Below are 19676 nucleotides of genomic sequence, written 5' to 3'. Positions count from 1 at the left end.
TATGGTAGAAATTATTATTATTTCACATATAAATAAATAAATATACACACATTATATATATAACATTTTTAAATTATTCAAATGTATGGTAGCGTGTGTGTTTAAAGCAAGTTTGGGTATTGGGGAAACTGATATTATTTTCACTGCTAAACTATGGCTGACCAGCACATTTTATTTACAAGTTGTAAAACTCTGCCCTCTGCAGGATTTCAGCTACAAATTATTCAGCTTGCATCTGATTGCTCTCCACCCCAGTGTTTCATTCACCAGATGTGGGGCTCAGCAGCAGTGTGGGGAGCATGCTCAGAGGGCCACTTCAGCACCGGATAAACAGGAGAACCGATGCCATCAACCCATCAGGAAGCCCCCAAATGGAAAAAGCAGAGAAAGCGGCAGCTGGAGTTGTCCTGGGTCTCGATGACATTTCGTCAGGCTGAAGCCGACATTAGGCTGCCCTTTTCTCAGAGCGTGCCCAAAGGCCCGTGCCACTCACAGGCCAGGCTGGAGCTGCTGCGGCTCCTTGCGAGACAGGCCCCTCCTGCAGCTCCCTCCTCCTGGAGCGGTGCTGCAGCACGGGGACACTGCCAAGTCTGCTCCCTGCTCAACACTCAGCAGCGCTTCACCGTGTTGGCACTCACCGCCGGCACAGCAGAGCAGGACACGCAGTCCAGGCCCATGATGCACCGCGATTTCAACTTACATTCACACTGTCGTTGCAAAAGCCTGTGAATCATCATCTCAAGTTCAAAGACGCATGCCAGTATGCATACCCTTTTTTTTTTAGCACCGTCACTTTCTTCCCTGAGATTTACAGTGAGAAAATGGGTTTATGATGTTTGCTTAAATTATGAGGCCACTCTCAGGCACGCTGCATATGCCCGCGTGGGGCACAAGGTGGACACAACCACACAGGCTGATCCTCCTCGGAGGCATCCTCTCCTCTCCCTGGACTGACGTGACCCAGACTTGCTGAGCCTCAGAGACTTGGCAAGATCAGGCTACAACAGATTACGGCGACAGGCTGTTTTAAATTAAGGATTATGGCAGGGTTTTAGCTATAATGGTTTGGCCAGGCCATAACTTGGTGTGTTAAATATCCTCCGTGTATCATGAAAGAAAGCAAAGCAAAGTACACCCTGGTCACAACAGGCTCCTGTTGCACAAATGAATTGCTTTCAAGGCTATATTCTACATTGCATTTATATATAGTGTCATTACCTTGCCCACACCTCTGTCTTTGTTCTTTCCCATCCCATCGTAGCACATGGTTTCACCTCCCTGTGACCTACAGAGCACAAACAAGGCCTGCGGATCAGTACCCGCCTCCTTGCCCTCCCTGCATGGGTTCGTCCTCTGCTCACTCAGTGATTTTAATCAGAGAACGATACCAATTCAATTGCACCAAGGAGAGCTGGGTTAAGAATCCAGGGCCGCTTACATCAAGGTCCGTATGATGCCTCCTCGTTACCGCGTGCCAGGGGTCACCGATAGGCAAGCAAGACGAAACCCAGATGGCCGTCCATTACAACCCTATGGAGACTGCAGAGGGACAGAGTGACTTGGCCTGCTCTGCTTCTGTGCGACACATTTAAATAAGAAAGAGAAAGAAAGAAAAAGAAAGAATGAAAGAAAAATCCTTAAATTATATCCTGTTTGCAGGTTCCACTGGGGGCATAAGCAGTGTGAGACTGACTGCTCTTTCTCATCAGAGAGTGAGGGGAAAGTAGAACAGCAGAAGTTTTTTTTTTTTGGAGCTGCAGGGTTTTAGGGAAATGCTTAACAGATCATCTGCAGGGAGATTAACACTGTTTTCTGGCAGAATCATACACAGGGAAGGATGCCTAGCTCTCAGGATCCAGAACCTGACTGGGGTTATCAGGATAAAGCAAGCTGGGGCATCAGGGCAGTAACATCCCGGCAGCACATTCCCCTACACTACAGGTAGTGCACTAGAACAGAGCCCTTGATCCTAATGGAACTCAACTGCAGCACCGCGGCTGATGGATTCATTCTGAGCACCCAGGGTTGTGAGGGCAGGGGGTCTTTCACTGCAGCCATTCGCCTCAGTTCAAAACAATCTTGTCCTCATAAGTAAAACCATGTTTTTTTCCGCTCTGTTAAACCAAAAGGACATGCATAAGCTGATGAAAATATAACGGGCTGTTTTTATTCATTCTTTCCCTCCTCCTCTTCCTGCTCGGTTCGGGTTTCAGATCTTTTCTGCTCAGTTCCTGCAGAACAAGGCTAACATTGCGGGTGGAATCTGAAACCTGATCGCGCGGGCAAATCACAATCAAACTGGTATTTTTTTTTACGTAAAAAATCTGCACTATTTGTTTGTATGTGTATATTTATGTAGCCGTGTATGTGTTTGAGTGCAGATACATGTCCAAAAATGTCCAAGTCGTCCTCTCTTCAGCCATGTCCAGCATTCCCTCCATCCCTCTGTGGTCTGATCAACCTGCTAACTGTGGGCTCCACTGCCACTCAAGTGTCTTCTCATTCTTGTCATGACATCACATGCTCCAGTCCTCCATCACATTGAGTCTCACTGTTACGACATCAATCAAACCTAATCTGGAAGCTCTCTGATTACCCATGGTTTTGCGATCTCTTTCACCTTTACGTTATTATTATGACGAAACACCTGAGAAGGACAGAAGATAAAAAAGCCCCTCAAAAAAAGAAATGTGTTGCCATAGAGATCATTAAAAAAATAAAAAATACTTAATTTCCTTCAACAACAACAAGGAGACAAGCCCTACATGCATATTATGCATATTCGTTTGCAGGTCCGTCTTGCACCGCCTTTTGTTAACCAGAAAAGCTTAGGAGGCCACAACACTTCAAACACAACACTTCAAACACCAGGAGTCAATTGGAATCATGTGACGCAAGAAAAGACAGTTCTAATGGTGCGTTTCTTTTGGTTTATTCCCTAACCACAAAGAAACCCGTCAGGACACTACTGGCAGACATACAAAGCCAGAAAGAGCTGTAGTGATTGTATAAGACACCAGCCTTTTTAGTCACCAAAATGGGATAGGAAAGGGCACCGCATACACACGATGAAAAATTCAAAATACGAAGATAACATTTTCAAACCAACAGACAAAAGAAATGTGAAAATGCACTATGCAAATAACGAGTAAAATGTGATAATTTAAGCACAATGTCAACAAAGAAGCTGGAGCACGCACAGTGAATTTCAACAGAAAGGGGTTATGCATATTAAATCAGAGAAATCACTTTAAGCGCGTCTGTATTCCACAGTGGTGGAGCAAACCTTTGTACACGACTAAATACAGTCCATTCTGTATCACCCGATGCTTTCCGTGCGTTTAGAAATAATGCACGGCCTTCATTTTATGTGATTAATTGTGTACGCATAAGAGCCCCCCCGCTCAAGATGTCAATCACAAAATGTAATTTAATCTACCATTTCGTCTTACAAGCAGCTGAAGACGTCTGCCATCAGCAGGGCTTTCAGCTTTCAATACAGAAAAATGAAAATGCTCAAAGCAAGTCGTGCAGATTAAATAAGCCCCTCCATCAGTGCATCGCTCTGCCTTGCCTACAGTAGTCAGGATAAGGACCTGTATAAAGTCTCACGGTGCTGAAACTAAAGGCCCAGCACAAGTGGCACATAGGTAACACCCACAAAGAGGAACTCCAGAGCACACATATCATTTGTGTAATGAAAGACTCTGGTCCAGCTTGGACACGATTTGCAGCTTTGTTGTCATTAAGGGGGTTTAACAGATTTTTTTTTTTTAATGGAGAATCAAAACAGATTATACCTTTGACAGAATTTTATGAATGCGAAATTCTTTTTCACCAAAGGCATGAATTCAAAAGAGAGAAAGAATGTGTGAATGAGAGGGAGAGTCTTGCTGTGTGGATATTGGTACAGTACGGGAGCAGCGTCCATTGACAGATACACAGCCACTCTACATATTAAATACTGACTAACACCAAGGCCCATCCCTTAAGTGCTGCCTGGGGAAGGTTCACCTCTTGCCATCTATAAAACCTTGAAGGACTCGAGTCTAGGGAAGTGCTGTCAGAGGAAAGGTCCCTGTTGCTGCATAATCTAACAAGAACAGGATATCTGGACCTGACCTCCGAGTCATTCAAGCCCAACTCTGCAGACAAACTGCTGACCTGCGGGTTCTGCACAGTGTGTGATCAATACCAAGAGGAGAATATCCAGGTCAGGAAGAAGAGCCCCACACACCGCACCTGCAAATAAGTGTTGCCAGTTTAAAAAAAAAAGATAAATGATAAATCACTGTATAGTAGTAACACTGACCTTGTTTCTGGCATGGGTCATCCTATTATTGATAATGTTACCAACAAGATGAGAATATTATTAACATTACTATAATAATAATAATATTATTATTATTATTATTATTAATAATAATAATAATAATATTATTATTATTATTAATACACATATGTACGTCAGATGCTGAAAATATTGATAAAACATAACCGCATATTTAGAAAACCATTAGGGAAATTTGACTTATGTCAAGCACAGTGGAAAAAGAAGGGTTTTGAAAGTGCTTAAATTTGAGTTATAAACTCACGAGGCAAATGAGCCAACTGCTCTTGACTATTACCATTGCTTTTGTTTTGTTTCTATTTAAAGTGTCCAGTTTATTTCTGCTCCGATCTGTGACCCACCATCACATCTGTAAAGCTGCACGTGTAACCCACTCCTCTGCGTGATGCTACAGGCACACGTGGGTATGGACTCTATCCTTGCATTAAGCTGAGGTGCAATGAAGGAGTCAGTCACTGTGGTATGCTCTATATTCAAACGTGACAAACTGTGACTGTGGGTAAGAAAAAAAAAAATCACGAGGAGCCATACTTCTGTTTCCAGCACTACACTTTGCGATTCATAATGACGTAAGACCCAATTGTGGCTACAATTACACAGGAGACACTGAACAAGCCACCACGACCTCCTTGAGCTCGACAGCAGGACAGCTAACTTTTCTGGTGGAACAGAAGTTCTAAACACAGGTGGCTTGACTAGTGACTAGCCAGATGTGCTTTTCTTTTTGTGCATTTTCTTTACATTTTTTTAATTTAACTGGTGAACCTAGGTAATAGAAATCTCAGAGCTACTAAGACATGGAGGAATGAGCGCCACCCAAGAACTGGCCATCTGGTGTCTATGATGACCTCCTCACAGGGGGGACTCTGTGGTGTTTCAGCCCCCGCTAACTTCTGCTCCCCGGCTCCTAACAGCGTGGGTGAAAATACTGCAGTTTGGCTGGTGTACTCTGTTAAAGGTGCAAGATACATAGTTTTTTCCCTTCATTGTTGCTGTTGCCGTTGCAAATCTCATACAATTTAATAATTTCACTATTACGCTGGGGTTTTGTCCTCTGTCCTTTTCACTCATGCAGCACATAAATAAGATGATGTTTATTAATCTTTGCCAGGATACGAGTGGGCACTGGGATTGACCCCTTGGCGTGTATATTTTTATGTCTGTAACAGCTGACAGCACTTCCTAGTTTAGCAAATTAAATACATTTTTGGACAAACACGGAATTGAAAAACAGCATTGAAAAATAACAGACCAGACTGCAAAACAGGTTATTTTGAACAAAATAACTGTCATCAGTGTTTCTGAGTAATCCTACTGGTGAAAACAAACCATGGGGTAACGATCACATCTTATCAGCCATGTCCAGAGAACACATATCCTGATGAAAGCATGTTTATGTGATTTGATTGCAACAGTGCTGTTTTGCATGCAATGCCATAAATAAAGACGGCCTTTGGAAGACACCTTCGTATCAGCCTGGCACCCTCTAGCCTGCAGTCATGTTTGAACTTCCTGTCTGTTTTCTTAGAACTATCTGCTTACATCTCTAATCCTTGTATGCCTTTCCAGAAAGTGCAACATCACTTTAATTAAGACCAATCTCCTTATAATAATAATCTCCCTATCTCACCTTCTTTTTAAGGCCAGTCATCCAGATCTCCTGTTAAATGCAGATTACAACACTTGGATTAACCGTAAGGTTCTTTGTGGGACCCACGTGACCGTCTCCTCCGTAAACTCGCCATGTTAATTAGGGACTGTTTAACAATAATCAGATTATGGCAAGACCAATGCAACAGTGTTTAATTCAACGATTGACGCCTTTAAGACATTTTAAAAAATACAGATCTGACAAGTTTACTTTCGAGCCTTCACCAAAATAATTTGAATACTTAAAAAATCTCACATCGTGTTTCATTAACCACTGCCAAAGGATCCTCTTCCCATGTTATGTTTTCAGTGGTGAGTTAGAACGGCTGTAGGATTTACCCTGTGCATGTATGAAAGAATATAGTAAATTAATTTTCACAACTACTGTCCAGTATGGGATGTAAAACCCTGTTATTAACACTTCTATATGATATATATTCCTCTTTGTGGTGTTACCTATGTGCCACTTGTGGTGGGCCTTTAGTTTCAGCACCGTGAGACTTTATACAGGTCCTTATCCTGTACATACTACTGTATGTAAGGCAGAGCGAAGCACTGATGGAGGGGCTTAGGTAATCTGCACGAGATATATACAGAAGGACTGGGGTAGGGTGAATTTATAAATTTTTCCTAGACCTCTGACAGTGTGGAAATCATGTATGGATTCCCATTCTCCTTTGAAAATCCACTGTGCTAGTAATACTTCAGTATCAGGTGAAAAGATACAATCTTTGCTGAGGTAACGCTGAGAATTTGCCATCAAAGAATACCATATCCATTGCTGATTAAAGATATTTCATGAGGGATCAGAAAGGGACAGGGCACACAACACAGATCTATACAAAGCCTGAGTTACAGTCCGGGCCTTACAGCGCAGTTTAACGACAGCAACCCGCAAGGTCGTTACCAAGCCAGGCAAAAAGCAAGCGTGAGCAATGTAATCAAAAAGTCACTGTCTCATTTATCTTCGAGTTGCCTTGTATTGAGATGGATGGATGGTCCTCACTCCTACAGTAGCCAGAAACAGCAGCTGCTTTGCATTGAAACTCAAGAAGACAAATGAAAGAGCAGGTTTGGATGGTACCTTGCATAGTAAACAGATACACACACACACACACACCTACACATTCACACACACACACACACACACACTCATCCACACTCCTACATATAAGCACATATACTCCTACATTCTCTCTCACACACACCTACACACACTCTCACACTCCTACACACACACACACACAAACCTAAACACACACATACAAACCTAAACACATACTACTACAAACTCAGACCTACACACACACTCCTACACCCTCACACACACTCTTACACACTCACACTCCTACACACACACTCACACTGCCCTATCCACCAGCACCCCACCTCCATCTCTCCTTTCCCTCTATTGTATCTGCACTGAAAGTTTTTTTCCTAACAATTACAAGTATAGCTGAGGCTGCAAGAAAAATACTGCATTAAAAAAAAAAACAGTCGTCTCATTTTCTTAATCAATTCATCTCTATTTTGATTCCAGTTTGTCCTCTCAGACCTCCATGACACTGCATCGCAAACCTTCTGACATGAGCCAAGCACAGGAGGCAACGATGTTCTGTTGCAGTTCACAATTATCTTAAAGCCTCCACAGAAGCAGCAGTGTCTAATGCTATTAAGTGACAGTGACATGCAATCCAGTGAGGTGAAATTAATATAATTTCGTATTGTTCTAACCATGACTTTGTGGCTGTCCTTTACGTGGAGGGGGAAATGAAAAGGGTCCCTTGAGACATGCCTCCTTCTCATATCCGTATGATTGACACATGGTTAATGCTTGGAAGAACAGAAGGTACAGTGAGATGATACACAGACTGCATCCTTACAGCGCACACTGATGCAGTCCTTTCCCAGGGTTGTGCTAAAAGTTTATTAATATGAACATGCATGCTCGCTGCCAGCTATAATGACAGTCGATAGGCCCACAGCCAAAAAGCAACTCTTTGAAAATACGTATTTCTCTAATTATTTGTTTAACCCTTTCCCTTCTGGGGAACATGACTCATGGGATGGAACAATACGCTCAGAGAAAACAATCTCCCTGGAATATGAACTTCATCATGTGAAACGCTTGCTGGGAAGTACGTCTGAGCAAAGCTGATAGGGAGCTCTCCACACTATTTCTCATTTTCAGCGATAACATGAAGACAACCACAACGGGTATGTGGGATAGTCAACATTTCAAACTTTAAGAAATTCCTCCAGAATGTTCTAATTATATTCTGTGTTTTCTACTGCAGTGGAGCAGAGTTAAGGATCTAAAATTGTCCTACCTGACACATGGTTAGCATTGTACAGATAAGCTGTATCTGTTTAAATAAGTTGAAGATCCTCACACTGGCTACACAAAAAATAAAAATAAAATAACAACAATGTGTGAAACATACCAACCTTTTCTAGGTTTTCTAGGTAATGAATTGAACCGTTTATCCAAGATTTCCAGATGTTTTACTGAGCACAGTGTCAAAACTCTAACAAGACCATCACTGGATTCCATGACTCCTGGTTTTTGAGACCCTCCTTTTCATTTAAGATTTTCAGAAGAAGCTTCATCCTTAAATGCAACTATAATAAAATGGCTATAACCGCCAAGTTCTGCTCATCCTCATCCTATCTGACCTTTGTCCAACTCCTGGTGCACGAAGGTCTGTCGAGTATTGGGGGAAGGTGGGACTGACTCACCACACTGCACAGGAGGGTTGGTGGGCATCTGAGAGCAGATGGACCCCTGACCCTGGTGTTACCAGCACCGCTCTCAAACCATCACATGCATCCAGCCTCCCTCCCTCACATATTAAAGAACATTTTGAAATTGCCTAGTGCTGGACATGCCAATCACGCAGTCACTATTTAGACCACTTTCACCACAGTCATTCTGAGGTTTAGACTTGAACACCAGGTAAAGCAGGTTGCTCCAAATCACCTGCTCAATCCGCAGGACTCCAGATTGCATCCCTCAATAATAGATGAGCCAGTGCTTTGCAAAACGTGCTTCCTCTAAACCGAGTCATATCTAAGCTGCTCAAATACACAACACAAATGAAATTAGTTACCAAAGATGGCTAAATCCCTGCTGTGCTAATGAACTACCATTCCCATAAGCCATTTGATGCCCAATTATTTCACAGTGTTTTGATGCAACTGACAGTGATAAAGTTTGACTGTACTTTTCAGCTATGATGACTTTGAAATGTAATTGGTGCATAGAGCGCACATCTGTCAGAGTTAAGCAGGCAGCGTATAAAAGATCATTAATAAATGCATAGAATTTTATGATGCAAACACTTTCAATCAGGTTGCACCCCCCCTTTTTATGAAAGTTGCCAGTTGTGCTGTTGCAAAAAGGATGCATTTGCTTGCACTACATTACAGAGCTTAATCTCAAATCTCTTATCGATGGCCCCTGTGTTAGTCTGAAGCATTAGGTTTCAAATAAACACATAAACAGCTTCACATTAGTGATACATTTGCATATGTTATTTTATAACTGCTTCACCCACAACGCCCATCAGAAACAGCACAAAACCGCCTGTGAATCTGGGCTGCTTAAACAGCCATGAAGACTTTCAGTGTTATGATGGTTTTTAGAGCCACTATCAAGCAGTTTATAGATTTAATTTGGCAGATTATTATTTTCTTTACGTTTTTTTTTAACTAGACCACTGTGTATGAACATATGGAATTCTTCATATGCTTTTGTGCTCATGTGCTTTTTTTTAATATCTGTTTCAAAGACCCCTCATTTTTTAATTAAAAAGCTCTGCATTAGATTGTCTTTCATCTCTGAGAACACATTTTTTCTCTTTTCTCTTAAAGAAAAAAATCACAATTTAGAGTCCCACAATGTGATGTTTGGTCAGATCTATAGTTATTGCAGATCAATCCATTGGCAGGCTAATACAGCTGTCAGATCTCATAGCCATTAGAGGCCATAAATCCAGCAGAAATATATGTAGAGGGATAAGAGCTATTGGTCAATACTGAATGTAATTAAGAGCAAGGAAGTACAAATGAGGCACTATGTACAGGAATACGATAGTAAATCTGATCAATAGTAAAACCAATAATTGACCAGGGCTTTCTACTTGTGCACTATCAGTAATTAAGGAACTTGAGTTCTTTGTGTGGGGAAAAAACAAAGAGTTTCCATCCCTAACAATTCATAACTTTTGCTTTTCATATTGGAGGATCCTCTTCTACAGCAATATTTTGACATCTTACCAGAACTGGGCCGCAGGAAACCTCCCAAGAAAAATCACTTGATTATTGCATTGCCACTGTATTAAGGTACCAGAACTCAATGTCTCTCAGTGTTTCGTGACTCATGATTCAAGCCCCAGTTATAAAAACGAATTTTTCCTTTCTTTAAGTATTCCTTTTTTTTATCCAATGTAAATATAGCTTGATTTTTGTTTTTGTTCCCCAACCTGCAAACTTAATGTTCAGATCAACAACATCAGGAAGTTATCAATACTTTCTGGCAGTATACAATAAAGGAGTAACCTCTGAATCCTCACTGAAGCCAGCCCAGGTACCTGCACAACACTCTCCATTTCTCATCAAGCCATTTCCTGACACCCCAGGCAAATTCAGGTAGAGCGTAGTGACAGTGTCTTTTTTCTTTATTAAGTAAATAACTTAAGTTAATCTCTCAACATAGTATGCAAAAGTACTTATTTGCATTAAAAAAGTGCTTTCCACGGGTGGGAGGGGCGGTTGGGGTGGAGGAGATTGGTTTTCTTCAATCTTTAAGCAGCATTCCTCTACTTACATTGGAGTCCAGAAGCTCAATGCTGTCCAGGCTTTTGCTTCTGTGGATTCGGCCTTTGATTCGTCTGAGGGAAGGTTTACCCTGGCTCCCAGAGGAGGCAGCTGCATTGGCGGTGTCTGAGCTTGGAGTTACCCTAGAGAGAAAAAGAGGGAGGGGGGAAGGGAGACAGAGAAAGAGAGAGGCGCTTACTCAGGTTTACGGAAGAGAATTAAGAAAATTATGTTTCATACAGTATAATGTCAGAAGCATGCTACAGGCATGGGTGATGAAGTGGGACTCTGCACAAATGCTTTATTTTTAAAGGGCAATATTGCCTATTGAATTGAGTGGCATTCGAAGCAAGTGTGCATAATTGGTTTTAATGTCACCAGTATGCCTCTGGACAGGCTAGGTAAAGGACATGCATCTTCCTCAGCCGCTGTGATTATTCTTTGAAAGTTTTAATCTCAGACATGCAATGTCAAAATCGGAACCACAACTGTAGCATGTTATACCCTGTACATGGAAGAGCAGCCGAGACATGGGACGAGAAAGTCTTTTTTTGATGCCCTTATTAATATTTGCAGAACTTACTTGCATTGCAGTAAGGTCATAACCGATGTACAGGGTATAACATGCTACAGTCGTGGTCAATCTGTACTGAACTGGGCTGCCCTTCTTATTATCTTAGATATCTATTTGGGTCATCTTGAATTGCTAATACATTCTTTTTAAGAGCACTTACAACAGTATACGGTTCTCTATGCTGAAGCAAATAGAAAGGTTTTTTGTTCTGAAAGAAATAAAATTAAATAAAAAAAACATTGTGACACTAACAAGTAAATCCAGTTTCAATATTTCTTTAGCTGTTGGATGGATTTTCACAGTTTTCCTGATGGAGATAAACAGAGAAAACAGTGCTTTACAACTAAGCAGCACATACACACATCTGATTTCAGATTGCCTTGATCTCAAGTAGTAATATTACATTTGCACATGCGTTCAATTAAGGCTTTGTACATTTTGCATGTCTTGAACTTTTTAAGACCTGCTAATTTTACCAAAAAAGCAAAAAGAAAATACTGAAAAAGAAAAAATGTAGGAGAAGTCACCGGTTCTCCTGCATCTGAGGAGGAAATCAAAACTGAAACACCTGCAAAGCACCAAATATAAACCCAGTACCTGATGGCAGGTTTCCACTGGGTAGAAGCAAGACACAAAGAACCACCATCAAGAACTGAGATCATAACCTGCACCTGGTAGGCGGGTTCGAGTTTGAATCAAATCTCTGCTGGAGATGGAAGCAAGGCTTGCCAGAAGAGCTCTCTCCACACTGCTTCAACAGCAAGGTTCCTCTTTTATATCCTGCCTTTTCACATCATTAAAACTAGAACCCCAGACATGACATGAAATTAAAATAGCAGACCTGTGAATTCGTATCTCACTATGCCATGCATTGAGTTAGGAAGACTGTATGTGAATATACATTAAGGAATACTGTCTGTAACCTATATACTGGTCTTCCTAGGTATGACAATAAATAAATACATGCATAAATATACGTTTCTCCAATTACAAATTTGTTTATATAAATGGCAACATGCAAAGGTCAGTTAGAAAGGGATACTGATTTTTACACAACAGATCCAATGGAAACTGTCACTACAGCAGAGGAGGCAGAGAAACCCCTGGGATTTCTTTAAGGAAGCTAAACAAGAACAAAAAAACATCACAAAAAAAACCTGATGGCCTGTGTCATTGTCCTGGCCACATCTCTGTTGAGGAGAGCACTGCTCCCTGGCAGGGGAATTGGTCAAGCGAGCTGTCACATAAATGTGGAAAGACCTCTTGCGCGTTTCGTCTTTGGTCGATGCAAGAACCAAGCATTACAAGTTGAAGTATAGCTGGCAATATCTCTTCCAGCACCAGAGACAGAAATCCATTACAAATTCTGGGGGACATAAATATTTAGTGCCTCAGAGCACACTGTTCTTCTGTGTCTCCCTGCTCATTTCTGCTATCCTTACCTCAGCCAATGCAGCACACCGGTAAGATTTATTTTAAGTGCACCACACTCAGAGCTGAAAACTACAGCCACTTTATAACTGTGGTTCAAAGCTTTGGAGCCAACAATCAAACCAAAAAAATATTTGATTTACATATTAAGTAGCACATTAAACCTACAGGGTAACTGCAGTGCACAACGTACTGCATACATACAAATTATATGTATTCATCATTCTCTTATGGATGGGTGAGTAAAAGGGAGGACGACTGATGCACCTTTGGGTTATTAAAAGATGCACTTCAATTCTAAATACCCCACTGCCTACAAACCAAAAATACAGACCGAATTAGCAGTCCTCAATCTTCTCTAAATGTATCTATATTTTTGAGCAGAAGCTAAACACACAAGGGGATTTGACAAGATTTCCTGGTTCAACCAGATTCCAGGCAGAACCTTGAAACGTAAAAAATGCTGCCAGATTCAGCACGTCGTCAAACACAGAGGGCAAGATGCAGGTAATAAAACTTGTATGAAGGTGCTAATAAAAGGTGCTCCGAATAATGGCAGCTTCATGTCAAGGACAAAGGGCTGCAAGAGGGAATAAGGCAAGGAAGCGGCCCTAATAAAATGGACGGATTAGTCATTTGAGGGTTTAAATAAGAGTGGGAGGATGACTTGGGCAGAGGAAGCAGTGGAGCGTGCTCTCGTCCTGCAGTGTAGGTCATGTCAGCCCCTAGCTTGTAACGTTCAACTGGGCACATGGGAAAATAGGCTCCTAGTACAAGTCATACCGCTCGGCACTGGAAACATGATTCTTCCATTTAATAGGCTGACCTTCAGATGGACAGAAACACGGGACATTCAGAGAAATAAATTAATATGTACAGATACACACAGTATGTAGAAATATACCATCTGAGCTATAACACAAGCCAAGACACTGTCTATAATCCTGACTATGCTTTGCCACGCTGCCTAAACAAGGGACAGAACTTTCAACTCCAAGGAAAACCACCTGGATTCAAAACACGCTCGATTGGTGACCCCCAATGAGACCCCACAGAAAAGAACAAAAAGAGATTCGATATTGTTTATAATTGTAAGAACGCAAAGATTAAATTAATTTGTTTGATAGTTATAACATTATAAATAATAATAGCACAAATTATTGTGTTCACTAGGTATGGCAACAGCCCGCCTGGCATCATCTAATGCTATAAAAAGTGACCAGTGTGACTTGAATAGTGTGCTCAACTACACAAGCCTCATGATGATATTGTGTGGCATGAGTCCTTGACAGAGTCCTTGCTCGTTGAATGATCAGGTACAATTAACCAAAGCAACAAGGGCAATGCTAAATCAGCATGTCTCGGTGCATCTTGTGTTTGGCTCCAGTATTCTCAGGTGACACTCATTACATCCTAAAGACAGCACAGGCACTTTGTACCGAGGGCAAACCCAACTGAAACATTAAAATGTGATAGTTTAACCAAACTGGGCACAAAAACACAGGCTGCACTCACGTTTAGTGCCCTACATGGGCTCCATTGGAGACATCAGGCTCCGCTGGCATGGCCCAGCAAATAGTTTTTAGTGGCAGAGAAGCACTCGGGTTTAAATGTTTTAACATACTGTATCACTGTAATATTATTACATATTTGCAAAAATTAAAGTAGTATTTGGCAGACCTCCTTTTGTCTTTGTTTCCATTATTAATCAAAGTGGTTTTGAGAGGTCTGTACATCTCCAGCACTAGGATCCCTCCGACCGGTTCATCACCTCAGGCAGTAGCGGAGATGTTCCACACTGCCAGACCCAATGGAAACGGATCAGACAGACTGAGCGAGGAAGCAGATGGATATATTGGTGGAGAGGGATCCATGGATCACTGTATAAAATATGACCAAGTTACAGGATATTTCTGGAGAACAGACATTCTGCAATGCCTCTATTCATGACTACATACTTCTCTAGTCTCAATTATTCACTTCTTGAATGAAGATGGTGAAAGGGTTTGAATGATTGTAAATGTGTTGCTATCTGTCTGTCCAGTCAGATGTGTGGCATGAGGCTTTACTGAAATGAAACCGTAAGTTTAGTACTTTAGTAAGATTGTATCCAACACTGGTATGAATCACAGATTTCATGAATTAAAAGAGCATCCCCTTTTATTTTTTAACCCAGGTTGCACTTCATAAGTATTGGTAATGGATTGTAAACCTTCACCAAGGTTTAGCCTAATCACTTGTCATCAGTGTAAGAGGCAGCTTTCAAAAAACTGCAAGGAAAAACATCTGCTCAGCATCTGCATGGTGTGATAAGCAAACCTATGGACAATCGCACACTTTAACTGGGTCTTGCAGGGAGGAGTGTAACCTCAACTCCTGCAACCAGCTTCAGGTTAAAGAAAATGCGTACTTCGATATATATAGTATAAGTATGGGTTTTGTTTGCTTGTTCATTTGTCTTTCTGAAGGAAAGGAGAAAAGAGACACAGTACAGGGCTTACATACTGTAAGAAGGTTTGATAAAATGAAATACTGGTCAACAGATTGCCAGCAGTGTTTTTCAAACTGCTTGAAGTGCAACAAACATTTTCTTGATATTTCTAGATGTGTCCGACTGCACTCAGCTTCTTCAGATGAGTAGTCATTGGGGGGTTTAAAATGCACATTTGCAAACTGACATGCACACCATGACTCCTGTGAGGTACACAGTAACGACTCCTTGTCTTCATCCAGCGACGTAACTTCCTCAGGCTCATGTTTTGTTACGTAAACATAGTCATTTCGTTCTTAGCTAAATCCTCAGGTGTCTCTGAGCAACATCAGTCCTTCCGCAGAGCTCATACCAGCGGGTCACAGCCTCTCAGAAATATATTTTCAAACGTCCGTTTTAAATCTAAAATTCTTATAAGCCGCTATCAGATCTTCCCACAGGCAACAGAAAAAAAAAAAACATTCTTTGACCAAAACACACTGGTTTATAATGCGAAAAACCAAACACACTGTCACTTTCATATTTTGGAAACGTATCTGTACACAGGACTGCTGCCTTTTTCTCATTTTAAGAGATTTTCCTTGTATTAATGACAGGTAAGTGCAAATGTATTTATTTAATTATTGGTTTATTTATTATACTGCATTTATTGCATGTTAATTTTAGTAATCTTTCCAGTATGAATGCTGTTTATGGGGGTCAAGGGTGCCTTATATCTGCTAGGAAGGACAGATTGTTTGAAGGGGTTATTGGATTTTATTTTGGGGTTTTATCTTGCCCTCCACCTTGCTCTGGCTTCCTCTCAGGTTCAGGAGAGCAACTAATCTGACACTGTGCTGCTTCACCTTGACTCTGCACCTCTGAACGTCACACGTCGCCAGGGATTACAGCTGCCACTATAAAGCAATTACCAACACTCACTGGTGAACCTTTATCACCGTACCCTGAAACGGATCAATAGCCGATTCTGTTGAATTAAAATTATACATTTTGGAATATAGGGAGGAAGGCAGTGTCCAGTCCTGAGCCAGCCCAGGGCATGCCTTCAGCTGTGTCCCAAGGAAAGGCCACAACAATGACACATGGAGCATGAAGATTGTGCTGAAAGGCCCCTGTTAATCAGATCCCTAAACTCTCTTCCCTGGTGACCTAATCTAGACCTGACCCAGGGCCCCCAGAGGTGACGGGCTCTAAAAAGCCGGTGAATTACCCCAGCATAATCTTCCCTGTTAGCAGCATAAACCCCCTAAAAGGGGATTAGGCTACAACGAGCAGCGCTGAAAGAACATGCTGATTTTTCAAAGGGAAAGAAAAAAAAAAGAATTAAGGAAACGAACAGGGAAAGAACAGTAAGAAGATATTATCAGAGCTGGCATCGCAGTAGGCTTGCCCTGGTGCCGGGCGTTTGAGGATGTTTCACAGTAACAACACAGGGGTATACAGCACATGCGGTGATGTTTGCAATCCCACGAAATGCCACAGTTGACACATAAGGCACTTTTATAGGATTTTTGTATTTGAAGAGGGGCAGAAAGGCTCTGTGTGCAATGAAACACTGGCACTATAAATCGCTGTGTTGGTGACATTACAGATCATTATTACATGATGTTAGGGGAGAATTCACACATCATTTAACTCAGACCACAATTCACTGCGTGCTGAAAACAGACATCTGGACGCACATTATCGGGAGAGGACAGACAATAGATTTTCCTATAGAGACCTGGCTACAGCTGCCTGTGTAATTAAAACAAGAGGCTGGTCATGCAGCAGTTAATGAGTCCCCCAGGAGGGGAAGAAAAAAAAAAGGAAGCTATTTAATTATTGTTAGTCTTTTTATTATTATTTAAACCCTCAACTCAAAAGAAAAATAAAGATCTTTCTGAAAACATGTGTGAAAACCCAAGCGCTCACCTCATCTGAGTTACAGAAACAGTGTCAAAACGATAAATCTGTCAACATTTCCCACTGACCAAAGGTGACAGGCTCCACAGTAACACAGGAGAGATTCACTTCTTGTGGGTTTCCCAACAATCTCTGTGAAAAAGCAGGTTTTACAGCGTTGGGTTATAATGTTTTCATATCATGATCCGTACACTTTCTGTGATAGATTACTTCAGAAATGCCTGTATGAAACCTGTAGATTACTAGAATCTGAATACTGTAACTTGCATCATCTGTGCACATCTTCTTCAATGCTAAATGTAATTGCAAATTTTTTAAACAAGAAAAAAAATATGCATTTTAGAAATATGCAATTGTTAATTATTTGCTTTAGTTTCCCCCTGTGGTGTTTCCAAAATCACAATGGAGTGAGCACTTTCTTTAGATTTATGCAATGACCAAATCATATTTCCTAGTCTTTCCATCTTATAAATGTGTGATCAACAGCATGCTAGGGAGGAGAGTACGTGACTCATGCAGTCATTATATTAACAATAATCAAATGTATTTGTGCCAGTATCCTTAAACTGTATTTACAGATGGTAGAATATACATCTGTATACAAAGAGACAAACACACAGACAAATAAAGAAAGACAGAAAAAATACAGAAAATAAACATGAAGTCAGACATAAATAAAGATAGATAGATAGATAGATAGATAGGTATAGATATAAAATATATAATAATGGCAGATAAACAGATAAATAGACAAATTTAGAATGTTATATATATATGGGCGTGCACACACACACACATATATATAGATACATGTATATATAGAAAAACAAAGACAAGCACAAGGCTATGACAGGCATATAATCAGATAAAAATAGATGGATAGACAGATACAAAAATTATGATCGCTACAGAGATCAGGGCTGTGATTCCTCATTAAGTTTTCAGTTGCAGGAACCATTTTTCTTTCACATCTGAAATTAAATTTTAAATAAGCAAATGATGGATAACAGTATAGGAAATCTATTTTATGCCATATTTTATTTATACTAATTTTTCATTCAGAATGAATTAATATTTTAGGACAGCAGCTGAAGTTATGTATGCTTTCCACTCATTGTTTGTTTGCACATTAAAACAATGGTTTCACAAAAACTCTGATGTGTAAATAAACAGGTGTCCATACAAAAGGTGTACATATATGTCAAAGTTAAAAGGAAATCTGGAGGGCCACCCACAATAAGATATGTCAGTAACCATCCACCTAATCAAAAAACTATAATTTTTGGTTTCCATATTAGGATGTACGCTGTTCTATTTCACATGCACGGCAAATTACATTTTCTCCTCATGTTCCATTTGAGCAAAACAAATTAATATCCAGTTCTAAAGGAGAACCACATTGTATGTGTTAGTTTTCCCTTAAAGGGCAGTGCCTGCACGGATCCCCCACATAGACAAACACCCAGCCTCCTGCAAGCAAGCCTCCAGATCCACTAAATTAAAATAATTACACCATGAAACAGAAAGACAGGCTTGCGTCTGCCTCTTCACCACACAAAAGAGACGACCGCTTTCCTTGACAATGCTAACAAGCTAATTCTGCAGTCTGAAGGAAGCACAATGGCACGGTGCATTCCTCCCATCATTAGATAACACTGATACAGCCGCTATATATTTTCCCCCCTCTCTCTCTCGCTCTCTCTCTCTCTCTCTCTCTCTCTCTCTCCCCCTTTGCATCCCGTATTTATCCTCTGAAATGCATACTCACCACATTCGTCTTTTGTAAGGAAGGAGATTGTTCCTGTTTGAGGCAGTCACTCCCAAAGCCATCTGCAGAACAGTCAGATATTTCTGATATTTCATTTTGTCCACTGCTTCTACAATTCCACACCATAAGCCAGCGTAGGTTATCATGCAATTTTTATTTCCTAGCATCCGCCTCTTCTGCGTCTCCCTCGCTCAGCATCAGAACGCCATTTCCAGCATAGAGGATCTGACAGGGCAAACACTCCCCAAGGAGCTCAACAAAAGGTGCCATGCCGAAGCTCCCCATGTCAACAATGACACTCTAATCTCATTAGCTCTCAGAATAGATTGCTAATCCATTCAATTATAGGCAGGACCTGAACATTGTTTTCTCGCTCCGAGCACTTTTTGTTAAAACTCTCTCAACGCTCCAGCGCTAAATGTCCGTGCGTGAGGTAGGGTAGAGGGAGAAAAAAAAAAGGCAAATGAATAAATCTGAAGATGTTTCCTCTTTTTCTTGCCCTTCCTCTGCAGAAGATGCCTTTGGATAACGACGTACTTCAGTCCTGCTGTTGCTGTGGTGGTTGTTGTTTTACATGAATAAATTATAATAGCAATGAAACAAGAAGGAGAAACAGAAAGAGCTTGCTTTAATGACTGGACACGTGCCGGTTCTCCAAAAAAACTGAGATCATCTCAAAAGAGAGAGA

At 41.0% G+C, this 19676-nt stretch overlaps 1 protein-coding gene across 6 annotated transcripts in view; it reads right to left on the bottom strand.

Annotated features, from left to right (window-relative positions):
• The window catches only part of tjp1a (tight junction protein 1a), a 120212-nt gene extending 100795 nt beyond the window's left edge, over positions 1-19417 (bottom strand). For 4 of the 6 annotated variants that reach the window (XM_066701267.1, XM_066701270.1, XM_066701272.1 and 1 more), the window contains exons 1-2: positions 18989-19416; positions 10830-10962 (exon numbers count right to left, since the gene is read on the bottom strand). In XM_066701267.1, coding sequence (XP_066557364.1) covers positions 10830-10962; positions 18989-19155 — 300 coding nt within the window. In that variant the 5' untranslated portion in view covers positions 19156-19416. Of the gene's footprint in view, positions 1-10829; positions 10963-18988 lie in introns of all 6 variants that reach the window. The other 2 variants (XM_066701268.1, XM_066701269.1) reach the window with 1 other exon arrangement.
• Between the last annotated feature and the right edge of the window lie 259 nt (positions 19418-19676).

The sequence above is a fragment of the Amia ocellicauda genome, chromosome 4, assembly GCF_036373705.1.
Source record: "Amia ocellicauda isolate fAmiCal2 chromosome 4, fAmiCal2.hap1, whole genome shotgun sequence".
NCBI classification, from domain to species: domain Eukaryota; kingdom Metazoa; phylum Chordata; class Actinopteri; order Amiiformes; family Amiidae; genus Amia; species Amia ocellicauda.
Note: the sequence above shows the minus strand (reverse complement) of the source record. Positions and strands in the feature narration are given on the sequence as shown.